The sequence below is a fragment of the Podarcis filfolensis genome, assembly GCF_964270895.1.
Source record: "Podarcis filfolensis genome assembly, chromosome: 7".
Lineage (NCBI taxonomy): Eukaryota > Metazoa > Chordata > Lepidosauria > Squamata > Lacertidae > Podarcis > Podarcis filfolensis.
The window spans coordinates 63,789,490-63,815,796 of NC_139603.1; the positions used below are offsets into that span (position 1 = coordinate 63,789,490).

A 26,307-nucleotide genomic window follows, 5' to 3' on the forward strand; every position below is an offset into this window, starting at 1 on the left:
GTGGTGCCCAGAACTGGACACAGTACTCCAGGTGAGGTCTGACCAGAGCAGAATACAGTGGCACTATTACTTCCCTTGATCTAGATGCTATTCTGATGCAGCCCAGAATTGCATTGGCTTTTTTAGCTGCCGCGTCACACTGTTGGCTCATGTCAAGTTTGTGGTCAACCAAGACTCCTAGATCCTATACTAACCTGAGAATTTTTTTTTAAATTCAATTCTAGTGGATGCAAGCCAAGAGTTCTACACAGTACTCAGAGGCTCCTTTCGACCCCTGACAAAGTATTACAAAAGAACAATTGCAGGCGATTTTGTTTCAGCTACTGCCGAGAGTGGTGGTTCAGCGAAAGAGCCTCAATCAACATCCCAAACGTTGGTGAGTTATAACAGCAGCATTGCCAGTAAGCAAGTGAAAGCAGTGGCAACTGAGAAAGCCAGTTGGACACTCAGAATTTTCCCTCGTGGTGCACAATTGTTCAGAAATGGTAAATAAATGCAGAACATGTTAAAAAGTCTAAAATGCCTTTGTAGTTTACTAGCGGATTTTTAAAATGTATGCTTTAGCTTTCGTACACACGTGTGACTCTGGTAAAATATGAGAACTGCCGGTCTTGGGTTTGTACCCAATGTAGCATTAAGTAATATTCTATCCATGCAAGGATTCATGCTTGCATAATGGGGAAAATTTCCCACTCCTCCCTTTGTGTACTCCTCAAACCTGTTTTGAGTTTCTCCCCAACCCTCTGAAGCAGTTTTTCTCTAAAAGGTAAAAAAAAAGAAGAGAAGATTAGTTGAAGGAGCTGACAGCCACTGTAGTACTGTACTTACATTTGGGGTCATGCAGTGCTATGGCCCTAGCAGCATTCCTGGCGGAATTACAACTCCCATCATCCCTGGTTATTGGCTGAGGCTGGTGGAAGTCAGAGTCTACCAATATCTGGAGGGCTGCAGGTTCCTGATCAATCCCTTTAAAAACAATAGAGGAGAGCATGAAAGCCATACAGGAAACCGAGGGTTGCTGTTGTTGTTGTTGTTTTTGCACAAGACTTTTTTTTTTTAGTCATCTGGTATAATGTAGAAAGCTGTGAGCCTCGCTCCTGTCTTCTTTTGTGAGGTGAATTGCTCTGATTGGCATGAAGAGGTTAGAGGAAGTTGTTTGATTTTTGTGTGGTTGGTGTTGTCACTTACAATCACAGACAATAAGCTTACATCAGCCAGCTGGAATAGATGCCACCAGGCTTACCTTTCAAGCATTTAAAGCTATTGTGTCTCAGGCAGGGTCTCATCCAAACAAACAATGAACAAATTTCAAATGCCTCAGGGATCCAGGAGCAAATGGCACACAAAAAGAGGGTCTTTGAGAATTCTTCCAGCTAGCTCACCAAAATAAGATAGCTGACCTTGGGCAAGAATGACAAGGAGAAAAGATTAATTCTCCTTTTATTCTTTCTGTCTAAATTGGATCTTTCTTACAGATTGCCAGAGGTGCGCCAGAGCTGTTTTTAATGTGTTTCTCAGTGACAGCTTTTGCTGAAGTTTTTGTTACTGTAGGCAAAGTATAATATTAGTTATCCAATCCCTCCAAAGTATACTGCATTTAATTGTCTAAATGAGTCTTTTTCTGGGCAACAATTTTAGGCAGCCATATGAGACTGACAGAGCATGTTGAGATAAAATTATCCTAGATAAGCAGAGGAAGCAACACACACACACACACACACAGAGAGAGAGAGAGAGAGAGAGAGAGAGAGAGAGAGAGAGAGAGAGAGATGAGTTTCCTGGCATTTGCCTCGGCTTTCCTGTCTGAGCATAAGCAGATTTTTCATAATTAGCAATGTTTCAGTAATTTCTACTTCCTAGAAATGTTTAAGGAAAAAGACCAAAATGCACTCTCATGCTCTCAAGTTTTGCTTTGTCATGCTGTTCACTACCACATAAAAGAGTGGATTTTGTTTGATTAAAAAAAAGGCAGGGTGGGGGCTTAGGCCAAGATGGCTTGTATACTGTGTCTCAGCCTGCAGCAGTCTTCCAAACAACCTATTCCTTCAGAATGTAGACTTCCGTAATGGAAATGCTGAAAGGTACTTAATAGTGGGTTGATAAAGGTCGTCTTAGATATGGAAGGATACTTAACTGAGCCCTTTTTAGATAACAAACCAATTCCTTTCCTTACTGTTTTCAGTAGACTCTTAACTATTATTTAATCTTTTAAGTGAGAGTGGCTAACCTGTGGCCTATCCAGATGTTGTTGAAATACATATTCCACTATCCCTGGCTGTTGGCCATGCTGGTTGAGAGTGATGGAAGTTGTACCTTAACAAAATCTGGAGGGCCAGTGGTTATCCACTTCTGCTTTAGGTATTCTATAGTAACTCTCTCTCTGTTGTCTACCTGATCCGGAAGTGGGGATTCTCCAAATGATTTTGGTGTCCTAAGTATCATTCCTTCAATTCAATACAATGCTAGAGTCCAATCAAAAGGACTTTTTTTTAAAAAATGCCCTCTGGCAAGTGTTGGTTTCAATGTTGGCAGGGTCAGTGTGGTGCAAATGTAGCAGCAGAAACACCAGATTGGTTCTGTTAGGCCATTTGCACCATACCAACCTTGCCATTCCTCATTTCTATCCCAGTATACTGCAGCAACTTATTCAAACATAACTCAGGTGAGTGATGCACTGTCCACTTCTGAGTAGCACTGCCACAGATGACAAGGGGGGTGGGGGCGAAGCAAAATGTCAGTGATGGCTTTCTCCACAAAAGCAGTGTGTCTATGGGACTCTCTCCAAGGGAAGATCAGGCAATTCCCTTCCCCAGCATAGTTCAGATGGAAAAGGTGCTTTCATTTGGCCTGACCTTTGGAAGGGGATAGGAACATTCAGGCTTGATACATTTTTAAACTGTCATTTTTAATTATTGCTTTTGGATATGATCTTATCGGATTTTAGGTTGTTAGCCACTTGGGCACTCTTTGGGGAAGAAGGGTGGGATATATGAATCTAATTTATATTTAATACATTTAATAAATGAATGACTATCTATGTCAGGCTTCAATATAAATATTCTCAGGTTTGTTTATACGATGAAAGATGCAAAAAGATATTATAGCAAATAATGCTCATAATGGTATCGGTAGGTGTGATAGATGAATGATCATAAAACATATTCCATTTTCTGCTTCATTATCTTCACATCTCTAAGCCAAGTAATAATGCCATTCTGTGTTTTGTGCAAAATATACCTGTCATCCCTAGACATTATTATAAACTGAATTTTCAGGGAGTGTATAATTTTATTTTGCTTGTAATATAAAGCAACATGAAGGAAAATGCACTGATAATATTTTTTGTTGTATGATTTACCCAATTAAAAGAAACATAAAGGGGTGCTAGAATTTACTCCACTTCTTTTCTTCTCTTAAAAATGTTTTTGAAGTTTGGTATAGGAAGTTGCTTTGGGACTTTGGAACCTCTCCCTCCAAAGATGCATCACAATGTGCTCACAATTGTTACAGAAGAAAACTGCGACTTTCTCAAAATCTCATCAACAGATTACTTAAGAGTAAAAGAGGTAAGCAATCTTTTAAAAAAATATTAAGTGCACCTGGCAAGAACAAAAAAATGGCCATGCTTAAAAAAAACACACATATTGTGCGTGTATGTGTAGAAGCTGCTGTCTACTTGTCTTGTTTCAATGAGTTGCAGTAGAAAGTTGCTTTGAAGCTACATCTCTGGATAAAAGCTTGATTAAAACCTACAAAGATGGACACTCCAGCAGCCATATGCTGGCCTGCTAGGCACTTGACAGGCTCTCTTAATTTTTTCAGTCCCGGGCAGGTATCGCCTGATACCAAGTGAGACCATTGGCCCGTCTACCTCAGTATTGTCTACTCATTGACTGGTAGTGGCTCTCCAGGGTTTCAGACAGGGGAGAATCCCAGCCCTACCTGGAGATGCCAGGATTGTACCTTCATGGACAGCAGATACTCTACCACTGAGCTTCTCCCAAAGGATTGGGGAGTCCTACGTTATGCAGGCCTTCAGTGAATGCTACATCAAAGTCCTGATCTTCAAAACATTGCTTTGAGCTCATTGTAACTGCCAACATAAAGTGCCTAAAAACTGAAAAATGACACTAGCCCTGCCTGTAGGCTTACAATCTGTAAGACATGACACAAATGGGAAAAGCTGTGGGGAGGAGCAAGAGGACAACAAGCAAATTGTCACCTACACATAAGTAAGCCTCATTGAGTTCAATGGGTTTTAGTCTAGAGCCCACAGTGGGTTTGTTTTGAAACAATCAATCCCTCTTCCCAGGGAACTCAGGGAACTGTAGCTCTGTAGCTGTGCTAAGTCAATTGCTCCATGAGTGCACGTGTTTCTGTTTGCAGATAAACAATCTCCTTCACCTGCACACTGTTCTGAGAGCTCTCCCTATATCCCCAAGCAAATATGAGAAGGGTGTTGGGGAGTAGAGGGGAGGGTGCTGGCTTCCACTTAAATAATGGCTTGGTGAACTCTACTCACTGGTGGATGAAGGGGGCTGCGGTGGTGCACCTTGCCCCGGGTGTCATCCCTGGGGGGGGTGACATTGCCGCCCCACCCCCTGGGACGCTCGCCGCGGGCGGCGCTCCCATGGGCGGCTAGCCCCACCCCTGGGTGCACAACATGTGCGCTGCTCCGGGTGCCAGAACAGCTAGCTCCGCCTCTGACTCCACTCCCTAGGTTTTATGGGGGACCACAGTTTGTTAATATTGGTCAGACCAATAGTATGCTTTACTGGGTCTTTGCTTAGCCCCATATACTAAAAACCCTTTAAAAAAAGTTACAAGACTGAAGTGTTAAACCCTATAATGCCCGATAGCTAAATGCTCTCTTAAGTATACTTGATGTGTGTATTGTGTGAGCAGGAACCAAATCCTGTTAATCTCAGATTGGAACCACGTCTCCTTGAAGGGTTCTTCTTGTTGATTCACAACTCAGATGCTTTTGATTTTGCTAAGCAGCAGCTTATACTTCAAACAATCAGTACCGCTTTGTGGACACCGGCAGGATTGACTTTGAGTCTAATTTATGCTACAGACACAGTGTATTTTAGAAAAACAATTGAATGTGTTAATTTAAAAAAAAAAACCCCACAACCTGAACATTTTCTTTTTAAAAAAAATTACAATAAGAAAACAATACAATGTGGGAGGGGGGGGACACAAATTCCTGAGATGCAGACAAAGAGTCAAATAAATCTACTTGCATCCTTTAGTGATGAGTGTAAGTTATCCAACTGATCATTCTAATGGCTTGCTGGAATGTTGACAGGCTCATAGATAGCCAACATGTGGCATGCAGTTGTACCTTCGAAGAACATGCACCCACTGACATGTGGAGAAATGTTCAAGATCTAGGCAAATGTGCATTGAAATGTATGTATCAGGTGGGGAACCCATGGCCCCCAGATGTTGCCGAACCCCTACCATCCCTGACCCCTGGCCATGTTGGCTGGAGCTGCTGAGAGCTGGAGTCCAAGAACATCTGGAGGGCTATGGGTTCCTCATCTTTGCTTTGGGCAATCAGTGGGAAGTCCTTGATAGATAGTTGGTATGAGTGACAAGAAGGGAAAGTTTGTGCAAAGCTTTTTTTAAAGTTAAAATATTAATCTAATGGTGTATTCCTGCACTTGTGTATTAAATTATTGAGTACAGGACTATGGTAAAAATAAGCATGGATTGCCATCATGTCAATACACAGTCCAGGAGCTCTGTTAACATTTAGGTTATCAGACATGGAATTGATATTTCTGAATATAATGTTACAGCCAGTCAGTGTTCATAATGAACGGATCTATCTTCCATTCATTCCAATTTGTTTTCAATTTGTTAATAAATTAGGTTCAAAGTGTACTGGCTGTATTGTGCTAAAATCTCTACTATTCATGAGCTACATATTTCTTAGTATCTTATTCCATTTCTGCAACTTCCCTTTCCCTGCTCTTTATTTGTTTCTTTCCTTTTAAAAACACACACACATATATAGTATTCCTTTTCATTGCTACTTTTAAGCATGAAACTGTCTTTCAGGAAGTAGCAAAGCATGAAAAGCTTGCCAAAGAAGAATTAATCCATGCCTGTCCGTGTTATCGACACTGGCCTACGGTATTTATATTTCAGCTGGCTGCTCAGTTAAAATGGAGGAAATTTCCAGCAGACCATGGTGAGTGTCATTTCACTTTAAACTCCAACAATCATCTTCATGATCTGGGTTTTTATAGTTTGGAAAATAGGAAAAATCTAGCCTGGCCCAGCTCAGATCAATAATACCTGAGGATGGGTGTGTGTGTAACTAGACACCTGAACATAATTGATCAGTAGGGGAGGTCCTGGTGGTAGTGTTACTGGTGGATTGGTGCTGACCAATGATAGGACCTTCTTGGTATCCATTGCCCATTTGTAGAATGCTCTCTCTGGTGAGATGCATCCATCACCCTCAGAATTAACATCCAGGAGAAATTAAAATAAAACCCTGTTCACCCAGGCATTTGATGGCTGAAAGATACTGTTCCTGGCAAACTTGAAATTATTAGCTATGAGATATTTGACTGTGTTGAAATGTTTTTAGTTTTTCCCTTACTGTTTTGCCGACTTCTTGTTTACTGCACAGGGCTCATTTGTGAGGAAGGATGGGATAGAAAATTAACCAAACAAAAACAAATAAATAAGGGTTTGCCAGCAAATATGTGACCATGCAGGCATCCTGTCTCCCTTCATGTTCCTGTAACATTTAGCTCCTGAGATATGTGACATGCTGTCATAGCATAATGCATTTTCACGGGGTGTGAGGGTTGTTCATGTGGGGTTGTGACAGGGAAACACACAATGTGATTACACCGTGCCGTTCATTTCAGGAAGCAAACATTACGGAGAAGAGAGGGGAAATTGGACGCAGGCCTGTCATTCTTAGTGCCGTGCCATTTAGCTTTGCCCTTTTGGAGTGCGCGTGGGGGGTATGTGCAAATGTGGTGCATCATTTTCATACGATTAAGGGAGGATCCCGCTAAATATTTATTCCTGTGGACTGTTTTATCCATTATCTATTTAAGTTATTAAAGAAACTAAATTACAAAACCTTTTTAATTAACCAGTGGATACTGGAATGAATTAGATGGATAAACTGCATTGGGAAAGAAAAGCAATGACTTTATCAAATTCTTTTGATTAATTAGCTGTTTAAAAATGCTTATTATCCATTTCTTTGCCATGAGTGGTGCACAGTTTGATTATCTGATTGTGCCACAGCATGTGTTTCAATACTTAGCTGTGTTAGCTGATAAAAGCAATTTTTAAAAATAAAAAAGCCAGCTAAATTCCATATATTATCTGCTACATAATCTCATTAGAAATCTCCCCCCTCTTCCTCCCCCTTTTTTTGTCCACATGATTTGTATAATTACTCTTTTGGCTGATCCTACTGAGATCATGGTTTCAGCTGCTTCCATTAACTGCTGGAACACAGATTTGTCAGACTAAGCAAATCACAGTTCAGACAGGTACTATAAATTGATGTATCTTGACTCTGCAGAATTTCATAATGGTTTACAATGACGTGCTACTATTTATGCAGTGTAGGTGGGGAGCCTCTGGGCTGACTCTGACATTACATTTCTTTAAAACGATGAAATTCTGGACAGAACAGTTGTTAAGCTTTTTTAAGCAAAGAAATGGGATGTTTTTGAGCTATTGCTGAGGGAAATCGGCAAAAGTGACACTGCCTACATCAGCTGCCATATGTCCGGATTTACACTGATGTATGGAAACCCTACATTTCTGAACATGGAGAGCCATACAAAAACCATGTGAAGCAACAGAATATTGTACTTTGGTTCTCTTAAGAGTTGTATTGAAAAGTAGTTCCCCAAAGTAAAGGTAAAGGTAAAGGTACCCCTGACCATTAGGTCCAGTCATGACCGACTCTGGAGTTGCGGCGCTCATCTCGCTTTATTGGCCGAGGGAGGTGGCGTACAGCTTTCAGGTCATGTGGCCAGCATGACTAAGCCACTTCTGGTGAACCAGAGCAGCACACGGAAACGCCGTTTACCTTCCCGCCAGAGTGGTACCTGTTTATCTTGTACATGAAGCTGAATCGCCAAACTAGAATCACAAACCATGGTCTGATCCTGGCTTACAAACCTGGTCTGGAGGTTATGCATAAACCATATAATGGTAAATTATGGTTTGTACCAAAGAGGAAATTACTAATTCAATCTGAAGAGGAAAGGCACCTCATAAGTCTGTGGCGCATTCCCAGTCCTTCAACCCTGTCATCTGGTCATAAACGCTGGCCTGATAAAGAAGTGTTGCAATATGTTCAGCTCAGATGCTTTGCATTTTTACTAAGATGGTCTGAACAGCCATCGTGATTTGCCACATGGATCTTTCAGACAGCTTCTTAAGCATTTGTTCCAATGAATTCACTGACGACAGGATTCCATCCCACCTCCCACCCCCTTTGAAATTTACAAGCTCATCTTGTGTTATTTAAGAACAGGTGTTTGTCGCATTGTCGTGGCTTAAATCCTTCCTTTTCTCACTCTTGCATGAGAACACTTTCACACAGGCATCCATTACAGAGCATTATGTACCTTTAATTGGTAAAAATGCTTTGGGATGAAAGGTGCAGCGTAACTGTAAAATATTACTGTACCTCACTCTGCTTAATTGGGACAGCTGCTTAATTGTAAATCTCCCAGGAAGCCGGTTTAGCCTAATGCTGGCTGCCTGTTTATGGTTGAGCCTTAAGGGGCCCACATTAACATAAATTGTGAATAACAGAGATTGATTTCGTGCACACCCAGTAATTAAATGTTGCTGAACCAGGTGGACTTCTAAGATACTATATATTCTTTTAGGACAGAAGCTCCTTTTTTAAAAAAGAAAAAAGGCTTGGAAAGGTCCAGCCCATTCCAAGTCTAAATGGGTGAGTTTACCCACCACTATCTCATACCTGCCAATTGTCCTGGAAAAAAGGGATGTCCCATTTTTTCTTCTTCTGAGAGGACGGTAGCTAAAATGGCCACCATGATTTCAGGCTGCACTCTCGCCACAAAAAGTGTTTTTTCTAGGGTAGCAATCTTGTGTGGTTCCTCAAAATGTGTGTTTTGGGGGGCTGTGCATTTGGAGGTGGGGGGGGGGAGCTGCGAACTTGCACAGGTAATGTAACCCATACAGGAGTGCAACCCTGGAAGGTGGGGTTCCAGTTTTGGGCCGCTTCATAGTGGAGGGTATTTTATACACACACACACAAACACACACACAAACACACGTGCCCCTCAATATGTTCTTCTTATTGCATATTCTTGATCGGGGTAGGCAACCTAAGGCCCGTGGGCTGGATGCGGCCCAATCTCCTTCTCAATCTTGCCCACAGACGGTCTGGGAATCAGCATCTTTTTACATGAGTAGAATATGCCCTTTTATTTAAAATGCATCTCTGGGTTATTTGTGGGGCATAGGAATTTGTTCATTCCCCCCCCCCCCAAAAAAAAAAATATATAGTCCGGCCCACCACATGGTCTGAGGGATGATGGACCAGCCCACAGCTGAAAAAGGTTGCTGACGCCTGTTCTTGAGGATTTGTGCTCATGATGCTCAAGATGTGGTCACACAAGCCTGCAAAAGTTTTTGGGGCATTCACAGTTATACCACAAGTGGTAAATACTTGTTTTGCTTTTGTTGTGCCATAGCCCCTCTAGGCAGTATTGAAGAAGCATCTTGGAACAAACTAAAGCAGAATAAATCCACCGCTAATGCACTATTACTATGTGAGGGAAAATGTTGCAGGATACACCTGCAATAAAACACCAGTTATGGAGAGGTCCTATCAGTACAGTGGTACCTCGGTTTACGAACTTAATCCATTCCAGAAGTCCATTCTTAAACCAAGGTGCACTTTCCCTAATGAGGCCTCCCATCGCTGGTACCCTTCCACCGTTCGGATTCTGTTCTTAGACCGAGGTAAAGTTCGCAAACCAGGACAGTACTTCCGGTTTTGCGGAGTTCGCAAACCGAATAGTTCTTAAACAGGGCTGTTCTTAAACCGAGGTACCACAGTATGATGAATTACTTTGAACCCGTCCCCAGAATTCTGGTTACCGAGGGGAAGGAGGGGACCAATTTCTTGCATTTCATCTTAATAAAATTATGACTGTTGCGGAATGTCTTTACTATAAAAGTTTTTAAAATATAATTATACATTCTCATCACCTCTTGGGGGGTTTTATCTCCCCCCCTTTCCCTTTGATAGTCTATTAAGCCATTGTGTTCCATAAATGACTGCAGCGCATAATTCCCCACATATGCTTTAAAATAAAATCACTAGAAAATTTAGTATATGGCATAGAAACAATATCTTCTTTATGTCTCATAAAAATTTGAATAATTTTCCTTGGAAACTTTTGTCATGTAGCTTCCCTCAAAATATAATGTTTTCATTAAGATAAGGCACAGCGGGTTTTTTTTTTTACTTGTTTTATATTATTTGACTGTTAACTCCATTTCAGGAAGTACAATAATATACAATAATGTGGTATATAAGGGGAACTGAATGTAAATTCTCATGTGTGCAGGAAAATGTCTTCTTTTAAATATTTTTTTTTTTAATTTTAAACTCTCAGTGAAGAAAACTCAAGTAACTTCCAGGCTGGCTTCAATGTTGCGTAATAGTTGTCCAATCAAACTGAACCACTGAAGCCCAGGTTTTTAACAGTCATGTGATTCTGTAGATTTTAACTGAACAAAATATTAGCAGAAGTGTGCTTATTATACCACATAACCAAACATGACAACATCCATCTTCTCATCCTTTATTGCAGAGGTTTTAATTCTGCCTTTGTGGAGTCCTTTCCAGGTTATTTGCCAAGTTGCTCCTGCATCTTGCTGATGATTTTGGATGACCGCAGTTGGAGTCCAACAACAACTGGAGGTCCCCACTTTGGCTTCCTTCGCTCTAAATCAAGGTTTTCCCTCTTCCCTCTCCCACTTGCCTCTAAAAGTATTTTTATCCATCTCCTGTAATTTCTTCCCCTGCTCTCCTTTCACTCTCCACTTGTACCTGAGCCCTGCCTTGCATCTGTCCAATTTTCATCTCTCTTCACTTATCTTTTCATATTCCCTCCTTCCCTGTTATTGTCTCCATCCTCTTTTTATCTCAGCTTTTCATTTCCTTCAACACCTCCTTTAGAGGCTTTTCTTCGCTTTTACTCACCCCCATCTCTCAGCATTCTTTGCCTCCTGGGCACTTTTACTCAGCATGCAGAAACAGTCACATACCCTCCAACATTTCTCTGATGAAAATGGGGACGTCCCATTCCATAACAATAATGTAAAAAACAATAACACTATAAATGATTGCCGTCAGATGGCTCAGGGGTTGGATAACTCCATACCCTCCAACATTTATCCAATGAAAATAGGGACATCCGTAGGAAAAGGGGGACATTCTGAGATCAAATTAGAAACCAGGACTGCTTCTTTAAATCAGGGATGTCCTTGGAAAATAGGGATGCTTGGAAGGTCTGCATTCAGGTGCAGGCATTGATCCACCAAAAAGGCTATGAGTGGGTATGGAATAAGGCAGGCAACTGAGGAGGCACTGAGATCCACCTGAAAGTGACCCAAGGATGGATCCCAGCTCACTGTCTGAGAAACACTGGTGTAAGACTTGTATGACCAGGCCACCTTCCTTTCTTCTGTGAACCTGCTTTTCACCCTTCAGTCTCTGACCCTTTTGGCTTAGCACATCTGTGTGGATGGCAGTGATAATTCTGCTGTAGTAGACTTTATAGGTAAGGAATGTCATGGCCTTTCAGGCTGCCATTGGCTTAGTTGCTTTGATGTCAGAGGAGGAGCACAGCAGAATGGGCCTGGGCCAGGCACCTGAGTGCTTAAGGTTGACTTGAGAGATCTAATAATAAAAATTCCAAAATTCTTCATGAGCAATTTAACCAATTCATCCTTGCCAGACAGCATAAGCTTGGATTAGTGATACAGGTGTGTTGAGCAACAGAGTATATATATGGTTACTCATTAATTACTATAAAAGCACAGAAGGCAGATTAGGGGATTATGCTTTATCTGTCATAAATATTTTCAGCTGTAAAATCAGTTTACATGATAGCTTTGCGTATTTTTAGGCTGAGACACAAATATTGTCAGTCAAGGACTGACTTGACATTCCTGCAGGAAGCCAATAATTTGAGGTTAAGCTATGGCAGTTTTTAATAAAAAAAATTATTTAAAAATATTTGTTTACTGATTATAATCCAGAGGGAGTTAACCACCTCTCTCTTACCCTTGCTCTCAAAACATGCATTTCATTTTCAGCCTGAGTTAATCTGGTTTAATCTTCCAGCTAATACAGCTGGTTCTGTCGTCACCTGGTTGGTAAAAAGGTCGCATTTACTAGGAAGGTTTGGGGAATTATATATTTCCATTGCTTTAGAACACAAGTTCAAAATAAAGGGCAGGAAACAGAGTGTACAAATAGAATTCATAAACTGCTTTAAAAACATTATTGGCTTTTGACTGCAGCAGAGGGCAGATAAAGAGCAAACTAGGTCTCAGCTGGTTGTCACAAAATAGGAGAAGGGGAATTGACCAATGTTCTAGTTTTGCTATCTCATTGTTCTAAGATTTCAAAATCTGCTGTCAGAAATGATGTAGTGTGTTGCTGCTTTTCTTAAAGGCCTTATAAATCAGATTAATGATAGCTTCCAAAAAGTAACCTCAGCTAAGTGGAACAAATTATGTTTATATCTTCATATATATAATTGTAGTGACCTTTGGCTATTGGCCCAAAGGTGTGTGTGTGTGGAGGGGGAGTAATACAAAAGTGTGCCAAGATTCTCCCCATCCCTTGAAAAATTAACTTTGGTGATTATTTCCTTAGTTTAAATAGTCATTGGAGACATCACATCAGAGCTATTAATTTAACATTTATTTAAATAAGACATAGTGGTATTAAAAGAAACCACATCTCCTCTTGTGAGCAGCACTTTAAAAATTATCTTAATAGTATGATTTAGCTTGTTTTAAGTTCCAATCCTAATTGCTTATTTTTTCCTTATTGTGAATGGGTTGAAATGAACAGTGCCTCTTCTAAGGTGGAATACTGAGGTGGGGTTACTCTTAAATTATTACACATAGCAAGGCTAGCATTCATAATAACATAATGTGTGATATTATAATCCATCCCCGTTTCATGTTTCATTTCAAGAGTTGGTCTCTGGTGAGTTGGCAACCTATGCAATATACAAAAATGGCATTCTTTATCATCCTTTTATCATGAAGAGTTGAGCCCTTCTACCCTGCCTCATTGGACTCTGTGGTTTTTCAGACCCCCCACCATGGAGTCTCCATCACTCCCATTGCTATAGGATGACATTTATTGAGATGCAGGTAGTGTTGCAGTCTAAACCACCAAGACTCTTGGGCTTGATGATTGTAAGGTCGAATCCGTGTGATGGGGTGAGCTCCTGTTGCTCTGTCCCAGCTCATGCCAACCTAGCAGTTTGAAATCGGCCTGAAAGTGAAGATGAACACCACACCCCATAGTTGACTGAACTTAATCATTCAGGGGTCCTTTACCTTTTACTTTGCCTACCTAGGATGATAGGGACATGGGTGGCACTGTGGTCTAAACCACAGAGCCTAGGGCTTGCCGACCAGATGGTTAGTGGTTCAAATCCCTGCGACGGGGTGAGCTCCTGTTGTTTGGTCCCAGCTCCTGCCCACCTAGCAGTTCGAAAGCACATCAGAGTGCAAGTAGATAAATATGTACTGCTCCGGCGGGAAGGTAAATGGCATTTCCATACACTGCTCTGGTTCGCCAGAAGCGGCTTAGTCATGCTGGCCACATGACCCGGAAGCTGTCTGTGGACAAACGCCAGCTCCCTTGGCTTATAGAGTGTATGAGGGCTGCAACCCCAGAGTCGTCCGCGACTGGACCTAACGGTCAGGGGTACCTCTACCTTTACCTAGGATGATATCTACTGCTGCACCATAGTTCTTGTTTTTCACAAAATGATTTCTGCAGAAGTGTTATTGACTGTATTTTTCTCATTACTGAAGATCAATTGCATCTACTGGGTTTTAGTGAGCCTGTTTGTTTCCTTTTGTGGGCAGCCAGAGCTAATATTATCATGTTTGTGTTGCCTGTGACTGGCCAGGAAACTTTGGGTCAGGCGGAGCACCGCCAAGCAAATGGAGGTGACATGTTGGGATTTGTTGAGAGGTTGTGACATATTGCAAACTGGATAGAAAGGAGGTGCGAAAGCTCTCTAGGTCCTCAGCCTCAACAACACGCTGTTACAGTTCTGCCTGCATTTTCCTCAGGGCACCTTCAGAGCAAGTAGTTTCTGGAGTACATGCCTTGAAGGTGAAGTATTAAATCTAAATGCAGCTGTATCAGTAAAACTACTCTCCTTTTTTGTGACACAACTAAATTTCCTTTTTAGTGACATAATAAAAAGAGTAGGGGGCGGGGAGAAAAACACTTGGTGGCAAGGACATCCGGCCTGATATGTTAGGCTCATATACTGATTAAATATTTTCCCAAATAACATTCAAATGTCACAAACTCATCTTTCCTCCCCACTAGTTTAACATGTAAAAAAGGCATTTAAACCGTTTTTAATCCAGCCTCTTATTTACATGATAAGCCACAACGATTCCTTTTAATAGGCATGGATTGCCTGCTTTGAAGCAGCTGGAATTCTTAATTCCACGAAATGGCAGTGCTGCCTCATTCCCTTTGGTATTCAAGAAGGTCATCCGTCTACTCATAGATTTCTTTGATGCTGCTCATATATATGTATGAACCAGCGGTTTGAAGATAGCGAAATTCAGTCTTGTGGGGGGTGGGGGGCAGCATAGTGCTCCGTCATCAGTTAAAATATTTGAAGTAAGATTAAGTTGTTCATAGTATGCCTTCTCCTGACCAATGCTGTCTGAGGGACATGTTTTCATGAAGCACCCCCCCCCCCGAATGAAATTGAGTGGGTGAGCAATGGACATATTTTGAAACTTCGCATTTTCACTGGTGTAACTGAATGTTTAAAAGAATTCAAAAAGAATTCTACAAAATTGCAACATTAAAGAACAGTGGAACAAAGCAGCATTTGCTGCATGTGTCATCTCCCTGCCTGTGTCTATAGCTACAAAGTATTTGGCTTTTTGAACACAACCGCAAATGATACAAATGATACTACTCCAAAGCAATTATAAAAAGGTAAAGGACCCCTGACAGTTAAGTCCAGTCGCAGACGACGCTGGAGTTCCGGCGCTCATCTTGCTTTACAGGCCGAGGGAGCCGGCATTTGTCCGCAGACAGCTTTTCTGGGTCATGTGGCCAGCATGACTAAGCCTCTTCTGGTGCAACAGAACATTGAAACCAGAGCAGCGCACGGAAATGCCGTTTACCTTCCCGCCAGAGCGGTACCTATTTATCTACTTGCACTGGCATGCTTTCGAACTGCTAGGTTGGCAGGAGCTGGGACTGAGCAACAAGGCTCATTTCATCGCGGGGATCGAACCACTGACCTTCTGATCGGCAAGCCCAAGAGGCTAAGTGGTTTAGACCACAGTGCCACCCACGTCCTTATCCAAAGCAATTATAGGTAATCTTAAATTATATAAAGATATGAACCACGTTGAGAAAGGAAAAAGGTCAAATTATACAACAGGAGCCAATTTACTTTTATTTAGACAGTATCTTCTAGTGGTAACTCCCTCCCTCTCACCCAGCAGTGGTAGCCAGCTGTAAAACTCACTTATTGGCCACCACTATTCAGAATACATTGGCTTTTCAAAAATAAGATAGATGCACAAAAGCCTGAACTCAGCCAGTTTGGTGTTCCCCAGTCCCCCGTCCCCCCACCCCAATCTCAACCCTAGTTTAGATCTCAATCTCTACAAAATGGGCAGATGTGCCAGCAACAGTGAAATCATTTCTAAGTTGAAAAGTTTTCGGAAGTTGAAAGTTCCACCTGTGAGAAAGCCATGGGCCTATGAATTTAGAAAATGTCAGTGCGTTCAGAAAAATAACAGATAAAATTATGGTGTTGCCACTGTAATTGAGAGCAGATCACAGGGACTCCAACAGAGAGATGTGGGAACATTGCAGTCTGTGTCCTACTTTTGTGGGTGTGTACATGGCGTGGTACACTCTTTTGCTGACAGTGACTTCATTGTACAGATATGGAGATGGTGCTACTCTGATAGACTTAGGGGAACACTGGCAGAGTCTAGGTCTGTTTGTGTGCTCATGGCTTACAACACTTCTTTCACACCTTATTACTTTCCTTAGAAATATGTGCCTGTGCCCTTGTTTTGAGCACTTTCAGTAGACACCGAGATTACATTTCCTTCTCTGTTAAATCCCAGAAGATGTTTGGCATTCCAGCCAAAGTAAAGAAATGAAGGGAGTTCTTCGGTTCTTCGGCATGAGGCCTTTTGTTCCACACACTAACAAGGGACAATGGACAATTGGCTGTGGAAAGTAACCCTTTGTTCCAGATTTCTGGACTCTAACTCACACCCATAGGCCAGCATAATGACTGAACTGGTTTCACCTGGGAGGGACAGTCTTAGGAGTTGAAGAAAAACTAGAAGGTTTATGGAAGATTTTCACTTCACTTGGAACTGATTTGGATGGTAGGAAACTGAACATTGCTGTACATTAAGTACCGTGTTTGTTTCTGCACGCCCAGTAACACCAGCTAAACCTGTACATTTGTGAATAAACACATTGGGCGGAATTCACCAATGAACGCCATCAGTGGAAGCCTCACACAAGGGTTTCCACTTGTGCAATGGGTTTCCCCCCATCTCTCCCCCTTCACCCCCTACAATTGGCTTGCAAGGGAAGGAGAACTTCAAAACAGCACATGGGGAGGCTTATCATTGCAAGTAGATGTGCTTGTGCAGAGAGAATGCTTGGTTGCCATTGGAAAGATTTGGGGAATCCCAAACACAGGGTGCCAAAATACATTTAAAGACTCTTGAGAGTCCCATGGACTGCAAGAAGATCAAATGTATCCATTCTTAAGGAAATCAGCCCTGAGTGCTCACTGGAAGGACAGATCGTGAAGCTGAGGCTCCAATACTTTGGCCACCTCATGAGAAGAGAAGACTCCCTGGAAAAGACCCTGATGTTGGGAAAGATGGAGGGCACAAGGAGAAGGGGACGACAGAGGACGAGATGGTTGGACAGTGTTCCCAAAGCTACCAGCATGAGTTTGACCAAACTGCGGGAGGCAGTGGAAGACAGGAGTGCCTGGAGTGCTCTGGTCCATGGGGTCACGAAGAGTCGGACACGACTTAACGACTAAACAACAACAGTGTTCATAGGGCTCAGTGATGACTACCAGTTAATAATTAGTGGTCACAATTCAACAAAGTTGTGCAGGACATTTCTAGGTACGTCCGCTTTGAAGTGAATTCTTATGATGTCAAAAGAGACCTGGTGTGTTTATGATTACAGCCTTCAGCCACCCTCTCAGCTGTAGTGGTGGTATAGCTGCCAAGCCACAGTATTGTGTGTCACATCATTGGCACTGGAGCAAGAATTCCTAGCAAAATAGTACTTATATAGGTACGTCGAGGGAAAGCTTTTCAAACAATTTCATTATGTGGAAATGATTGTTCTCTACTTCTTCATCTTGCTTTGGAGCTTCTGGCAGAACTCACGTTGTTTTGTGAAGGAGCTGTAAAATACTAGTTTATTTTAAACCACCAATGGCTTTTAAAGGGCTCAGCAAGAGTTCAGACAAAAATGGAGGGGGAAGAATTCCCCCACTCTGGTTAAAGAAAGGAATGTGCTTATGTGCTTGTGAATGTATAGATAAATCACCGGAGTAGCCCTATCCATTGTGCTCAAAATTAGAGTAGAAATTAATAATGGTTGGTCCTAGGCTTTGGCCATTAATATAAATGAACAGCAGAAATCCTCCCATTTGGGACAGGGGGAAAGGGAGCCGGGAAAGTGCATTGCTATGATTTTTCACTGCTCCCTTTCCTTCCAAGGCAGGTTGTGCAGGAGAACTTCCCAGTAGCTCTAACCGCAAATGTATACAGAGACTATGTGTGTGCATTTTCTGAATGAAGTTGAAGTTAAGCCCCCCCCCCTTTTGTCCAGGACTGCAAACTTCCCTGCCAGTCATTGCCAACGAGGTCAAATCTGGCATCTTTGAGTCTGAATTCTAATTCCATTTATTTATTCATCATTATGCTCATAAGATACACCATGAAATAAATGCTTTGGGCCTAGTACAGAAAAATAAAATGTAACGATAAAACAAAGGTACAGTAAAAATCTGCAATAAGTTAAAAAACCCAGCAAGCATAAAAGCCAAGTATAAAAAAAACCCCAGCACATAGAAGACGATAAAAAGCAAACGAGTGGCAATTGCTGTCAGACATGGAATTTAAAAACCACCCACCGATTGGCGTTTGTTATGATTCAGCAGTAAAACACAGGTTTTCCCAGGGAAAGTTTTGGGACAGGAAAAAACAACAACCCACTTCGACATGGAGCTTTAAAGCCCAGATCTGTGCCTAGAAACATGGTGCAAAAAGAAATCTGGATGAACCCTTAGACTGGTACTGAAGACACAACCATATGGGCACCAAGTGAGCATCCCAAGGGAGAGCATTCCATGGCATAACACAAGTTAAAGAACATTAATGGATGTCCATGCCAGCCAATTATTCCATGCTTTATTTTCTTAACTACCCTGCCCTGATTTCTGTTTTGCTTTTGATGGGATTTTGCTCCCATGGCAGGACCTTCAGCAATGAGACATCTGCTGCAAAGGTACAAGGCCCACACGCTATGCTGATTAGAGTCTACAGAAACTGAAGAACAAGGACGAAAAGAACCAAGGGTTTTAACAAAGCGAGCCCATCACCGCTGCAGAAATAGGCTACAGGAATGCCTACAAAAATTAACTTTCTTGCCCTTTCCCTCCCTTATCCAAGGTGTTAATTATGCAGCTGTGAATGGGGTTGCTATTATTAATGAAAATGTTCCATGTATTTAGCTGTTTGAAACCAGGTTCTACTTCCTGGCTACATGGCATTTCAGGACTGTGCAACAAAAAGTTATAGAGTCTATGGAGGGAATAAATAGATTTTATGACAAGTTTTATTTAAACCTGCAGATAAGCTGTGTGTTGTAATTCCGCTCACCAGGAGCAGTGGTGCAGCTCATTACTTCTTCTGGTGGGAAAACCCATTGCCTTATATAGCCCGACATTTTCCTTCACCTTTGTTTAAGAGCGTCAGGCATTTGTCTTAAGGCAGCAGCTCATTTTGTTCGTGAATGTCTCTGGTAGCATGCCAGAGTTGTAAGTCATGGTGCACTGGCCAAAAGATTTGGTTTACACCCAGATCCAGCACTTCAGAAAACACTTTAGAGGCTTCCTGTTTCAGCTTTGGGTCTGAGACTGAGGCCACAATGGGGGGGGGGGTGGTTAGGCTTCACTCGCGCCTGCCTGCACCCACTATTGGGAAATTTTATCTAAATGGCCATAACTTTTTGATAAAAGTGGAAGAGATTTTGCAAGCATAGTTCACCCCTCCAGAGTGGATCGAGCTTGCCAAAATTGCAGGCAAACCAGTCCAGGTCTTTTCTTCCTTTTCGTTTCTTTTTTGTCCTAGTCACCTTGTTTTTTTCCTTTTTTTAAAGGAAATGTCTATACCTTTTTAACTTTTTAAGGTAGAATTGGGTGATGTTTGCAGGCAAGCTCATCCATTCTGAGGAGATGAGTCCTGCCAAATTTCAGAAAGAGATCTGCAGTGATTTTCCTGCAAGGACAGCTGCTAACAGTTTCAGAATGGAACTCACTTAATCTCCACATGTGTTTGGTGGGCAATTGGTTTGAAAATTGCAGATATGAAGATAAAGCTGCTCAGCAGTTGTTGTTGTTTACAAGGCACACATTTAATTTGGGGGTAGATAATTTACCTTCCCAAAAGGCACTGGGTTTGGAAAGCCTGGTAAAAGAACCTCTTCTGTTTACAAGCTTGACCTCTCAGTTACAATGGAGCTTTGTCTTTTTCATGTCTGCATCCTGGTATTTACCTCTGCCTTCTAGCCCAGTTTACCCTTTATATGTTTCACTTTTAGAAGATACCTGGCTGGAGCTCTTTTTTATATCTGAGTCTCTGAGGTGCCACAAGGGAAGGAGGGATCCCCACTTCAATTCCGGGTGCCTTGTACAGATCCCACTTCATCTTGCTCAAGCCCAGAATCTCTCTAAAGCACCCCAGTTTAGAATGTATCCCCAAACACTGCACATTTCTAGTTTCAAATTCAGGATGACATCAGTGTTATTCTGGAGTTGGCTTTATTCCTGGATATGTTAAACATCATTTATGGCTTGACAGAAGGAACAGAAATTTTGTTTCAGATCATGCTTGGGAGGGTAAGGACCAATTTGTGTATTATCCTGAAGCAGAGATAAAGAAAGTGTAAATGACACACATTCTTTTTCATGCTGGGCATCTTATATTACTGAATTGTGTTTTATGGTGTTATTTTACAGAGAGAGTTGGGCTGCATTACATAAAAATTGTTATTACTTTTTTTAAAATGGCATTCTTTCTTTTTAAGAAGTCCGTTTGAATCTTAGAGTCACCTTGGACTTCATGGCACAGCCAGTATTTTTGTTATAAGTTATCCATAAATCTGGGTTAAATGATGAGTGGTGCTCAGTTCACAGCCACTTTGCATCAATAGGCTTTCACAAAGGAGCTTATAATGGCAGCATTACACTTTGAAAGCATCTGCGTTTATTATTGCTATTTTTTTCCAGCCATGGAAAAATGTTAGGTGCCAACTCAAGCTGAGCATTCCAGCTGGTGTCGAGCAGCCAGATTCATAGCTTCGTTGACTTCAATAGAGCTTTGCTCTTGTATGCCCACATCAAATAAAAGTCTGCAGTGACTTTGCACTACTCCAATTCCATGGAGTCTGCCTTCTTCCCAGCTCAGCTGTTCGGTCTCCCTACCTTATGTGGTCTCCTGCCCTTGGTTTCCATTTGTACTGAACTAGTGACAATGTCGTGTTTGTGTCGCTGCTTTCATTGTAGCAAAATGTCAGGGTTCTTTTACAAGAGCCAATGTCAATAGTTCTTTTCCTGAAGGCCAAATATGCTCAGTTTCTAATTGCAAAAGCCTGGCTTTCCCTTCTTTCCTTCCCTTGCCCTTTCCCCCCTGATATTCAGGGTAGGTACAGAGCGAAAACAAGTTTGAAATGTTCACTTTTTAAAAATTAAGGATGCAATCATTCTGTTAATGCAAGAATGTACAGTTGTGCAACAGAACTTCTCCCTTATATGCCCTACCCACCCCAAATCTGCCCTGGAGGACTTGGGGGAAGGAAGGGGCAAGTTCTGTTGTGCAAGTGTAAATATAGTGGAATTGATTATAACAGTAGAGTAGGAACTTACAGTCACTGCTTGAACCTGGAATTACTCTATTGACATCTAGCACATCATTTCTTTCAAAGTGGAATGATCCAGGAGCCTGTGTGCATATAGGTATGTGAGTGCATGCTACTTGTTCAGACACTGAGGTCCAGCTCCGAGGGCCTTCTGGCGGTTCCCTCACTGAGAGAAGTGTGGTTACAAGGAACCAGGCAAAGGGCCTTCTTGGTAGTGGCGCCTGCCCTGTGGAACGCCCTTCCATCAGATGTCAAGGAAATAAACAACTATCTGACTTTTAGAAGACATCTGAAGGCAGCCCTGTTTAGGGAAGTTTTTAATGTTTGCTGTTTTATCTTGTTTTTAATATTCTGCTGGGAGCCGCCTGTAGTGACTGGGGAAACCCAGCAGGATGGGTGGGGTATAAATAATAAATTATTATTATATTATTATCATTACTGGATAGAACAGGCAAATTTGAAACAGTAGTCTTCAGGTCGGAACATAATAAAGCTTGGTTAAATAAAGAAGTCTAGGGAGCATACATGATACAGTGGTACCTCAGGTTAAGTACTTAATTCGTTCCGGAGGTCCGTACTTAACCTGAAACTGTTCTTAACCTGAAGCACCACTTTAGCTAATGGTGCCTCTTGCTGCTGCCCTGCCGCTGGAGCGCGATTTCTGTTCTCATCCTGAAGCAAAGTTAAGTAATCTTGAGTGTGCCCTCCTTCACAGAAAGTGTTTAATTTCAAGAAAAACAGAATAATATGCAAACGGATTTAATCCATAGCAGAGAAATAATAGTGGGGGTGGGTGGTGCTAAGTAGCACTGGAGAACTTTTCTGCATCGCTCACCCTTGATTCACCTTGGAAACAGATACATTCAAGGTATATGGGGTCAACATTCACTCCTTAGGGCAAAATATCATATAAAGTTTGCTTCAAAAACAGCATCATTTGGCATAATTCAAAATATAATTTAGCAAAAATTATTGTTGGTGGAGAAAACCTTATAGATATATATTTACCATTGCTATTTTTCTTGCAGTGCTTATGAAAGCAGGAGAATTAAGTGAATATGTTGGATTCATTAAGTCTGGAAGTTGCAATGCTTACCGAATCATCCCGGCCCTAGTGAAACGACCTTTGGGCAAAATGGTGAGGAATTACATTTTCATCCATAATATCAGTTCTGGAAATCCTTTTGTTTTGTTTTTTGTTGGATTACTTACTCAGTGAGCCAAAGTCATCTTGCTGTCTGACACAAAGGACAAAGTTTCACCTAGCCACCCTCAATTTCACATACAGAAGCTGACTGGACTGGCAGCTGAATCTTAACCTCAACACTGGTTCAGCATCGTCAGTGGCACTTGAGGGCAGTAGGCTCACTTACACAGGTACCCAGACAAACTACAACAGCTCCACTCTTTCTTTTCTTTGCTAAGGCTTGATGCAGTACCCTCACACTATGATCCTTTCAATGCATATGAGGATGTTTCCATTTTTCCAGGCATTTTAAATTCTTATTTTTTATTATTTTTGTAAAAGTACAAAAAATAATAATCTTACTGTTTTTTCCTCTGGTCTCATACAGTTTGTCGCTGGGGGTTCTATCTCAGGGGTCAGCAAACTTTTTTAGCAGGGGGACGGTCCACTGTCCCTCAAACCTTGTGGGGGGCCAGACTATATTTTTTGGGGGGGAAATGAACGAATTCCTATGCCCCACAAATAACCCAGATATGCATTTTAAATAAAAGCACACATTCTACTCATGTAAAAACACCAGGCAGGCCCCACAAATAACCTAGAGATGCATTGTAAATAAAATGACACATTCTACTCACGTAAAAACATGCTGATTCCCAGACCATCTGCGGGCCAGATTTAGAAGGCGATTGGGCTGGATCTGGCCCCTGGACCTTAGTTTGCCTACCCATGTTCTATCTTTTCTCTCTCTCCCCACCTTTGTGATTGTTTTTATTTGGTTTGCTTGATTTATTATTATTTTTAAAAATATGACTTTTAAGGCACATTGCTCAGGGAATGTCAGTTATCGGGTGGAATCATGCTGCAAATAAAAAATAGCCTAGCTTCTAAATATTCACAATTTCTTAAGAGCATATTTTGTGTTTTTAAATCTCTGCTGGGTCCCTGTCACCAAAGTGTACTTGCCCCGAACCTGGATCTAAACATTCAGGGAATTTTCCTTTTATTCTTTAACCAAATTATACCAAAACCCAACTGTGTTGGGTATGACCCATTGAAGCTCTGTGATTTCAGAGAAGAGAGCTAAGCATGTGCTTAATTCTTATGCTGAAGTCCCTGGCACTTATAAGTGCTTAATTGTGACAGCACTTTTTTGTGCATTTTTGTGCATATTTTGCATTCTATATCTGTAACTTTCTGTCTAGGTATAAAAAAATATATGTTATATTTGTGGTGCCAATAAAACAAAATGCAACCACCCCCAAACTTGGTGACTATCATTTGTACAGGAAATGAGTCACCTGGGGAGAGAATATTCTCATAGGAATATAGTTAAATGTTTCAAATGATAATGAAATTGAAGATCAAACGAGTCAGGGCAACAGGTCTTTCCCAAAAGATTTTTGGGGATCCGGTGATAACCATGGCTATGTTTACATTGCTAAAATGTAATTTTTCTCGATCCAGAATCGTTCACACTCATCCTCAACACACTTCTTTCAGTCTACATTGATTCTAAATCCTGCTGTTCACAAGTGTGAATGTGGTCACTTGACAAGCTTTGGAAAACCTCCCCTTGATTAAGTTATGCATACCTTTTCTTCCCTGTACATGCCCCAGCCGATGGAAGAAGAAAGTAGGAAGTGGTGATTGAAGTCTTGGTAGAACCCTACCCACAATGTCCTTGGGTAGATGTGGATACAAACACCATATTGCTGGGACTACCCACATCTGTTTTCAAAAGGAGATACTATGGGGTGATGCAGAATTAATCTGCAATGAGCATTTATTTTCAGAACGAAGCCAATTTCTCAAGAAGGGCTTTTCAAGGAGGAACTAAGTGCAATAGATCTAAATGGTGTGGGGAGTACTAAGGCTCCATTGATTCTAGGATAAGATGTGCGCGCCCAGCCTAAAGCACATTGCAAATGTTATAAAAGGCCCCCATGTGTTCCTAAAGGGTTCAGACAACCTTACACTTCCATTAGCCAGAATTTTGCACCATACCAAGGGCCGTCAGCCCATACAGTTTTTGCGATTTGTCATATAAATTGTATGCTGTGCATCTTCTAGTCCTAAATATGTGCTGAAGAAACAAACAGTATGGGTTCATGTTTCAAAACAGATGAAGCAGATGAAACAAGTCCTCATTGGCCAACTGCATCCAAAAGATTCCTTTGGAGAAGTAAGCGTTCTCTATCAGACCCCATCTACATATACTCTGAAAGCAGGAACACCTGTTGAACTAGGAATTATTGATGCTGCAGACATACATGGTAAATCCAAATGCATTGCTTTCCTTTCTTTTAGTATAGTTGCTTTAAGTTCTCATCTCGTTTTGTTTGCACAGAGCTTGCAGGGAGATTAGATGATGTGAGCTATTTTTTGAGCATGCATTCTGTTTGTTTGCGGGAGCCGATAGATGAAGTTGCATCATGTAAGTTGTATCCCACTTTCCAGTATATCCCACTAGAAAACAGCAACAGTCTGGAAGCGCCCTAAGCGTAATCAATGTGCCTTTTCTGTTAGTTTGTGGGTGAACATATCAGACGACACAGCGATTCTTCAAACAGCTCTTGTTTATTCACAGGCCAGAACAGAACTGAACTGAAGGGTTCAGTCAACCTGCTTATATAGAGCTCCAGTACAACGTAACTGTAACAACTTTCTGTAACTATCCAATCACTGAATGTCACTTTCGATCCCTTATTTGCATATGTGGACCTGAGTAAAAACTATCTACAGTATCCCCCTGCTGGCCCAGGGTGAGAACTTCAGTACATAACATTTTCTCTACAGTCTTCTTTGTGCTTTATGTTTTATCTAGTTAGGAATAAGAACATTTTCCATGTTCCACTCCTTTATTGTTTTTCTGGTTCATTGTGTCCTGCATCCATGCACTCCTTTTAAATTTTGGTTTAATGAGGATTATTTCTGAAATTAATGTCAGAACTGGATCATGCACTCTTTGATAAAGTCTTCAGTTACTTTACATTCTTTCCCCTGCCCTACATATGTCCATTGAAAGAACCCTGCCCAAAAAAGGAATAATAATTAAGTTATTAATTACTGTCTCATCAAAATTATTTGTGTGTGGTGTTTTACCAGTGTTGTTAAACACCCTACAACAGGATCTTGATGCATCCTGACAAAAAAGCCTTGCTTTTTTTTTTTTTTGAGGAGAGAGGTTCCCCACTGCGCAGAAGTGTTTATGAATGATTGGCCAATAATTGCATCACATTTGTTACTTTGCAGCATTTTATCAGTCGTCTCATGAACATTGGTGATGTAGAAGGGGTTGGATGGTGTAGGGGAAATGTGGAAGACCACTGTAATTTCGAGGAGTTAGATGACATGTCTCTTTCCCTTTTACACCCCCTGTTTGTTTGCTGATTCATGATAGTATAATTTGTTTTTCACACACCTGTGTCAGGAGTTTCCTGGGTCCCCTGTGTTCTAAATGCTGATTGGCTAGTGGGGAGGATACCCAGTTGCAGTGTTGGAGACTCTCAGCTGCTCCGCATTAGTTGCACCAGGTGTCCCGGGCTGATCATGGGTGATGCCTGCTAACCAGGTGCAATCAATCAAATCAAAGTTGGCTATTAAAGCTGTGGGCTGAAGGGGCTCAGAGAGC

The 26,307-nt window shown here is 41.5% G+C and overlaps 1 protein-coding gene across 2 annotated transcripts in view; it reads left to right on the plus strand.

The window, feature by feature from the left end:
• Positions 1-26,307, plus strand: part of CNBD1 (cyclic nucleotide binding domain containing 1) — a 128,601-nt gene that overhangs the window by 77,970 nt on the left and 24,324 nt on the right. For both annotated transcript variants that reach the window (XR_014550405.1, XM_083623374.1), the window contains exons 6-10: positions 225-376; positions 3,432-3,566; positions 6,070-6,202; positions 22,516-22,625; positions 24,799-24,949. Coding sequence is in view for 1 of the 2 variants with exons in the window: in XM_083623374.1 (XP_083479500.1) it covers positions 225-376; positions 3,432-3,566; positions 6,070-6,202; positions 22,516-22,625; positions 24,799-24,949 (681 nt within the window). In the remaining variant the exon portion in view is untranslated. The remainder of the gene's footprint in view (positions 1-224; positions 377-3,431; positions 3,567-6,069; positions 6,203-22,515; positions 22,626-24,798; positions 24,950-26,307) is intronic.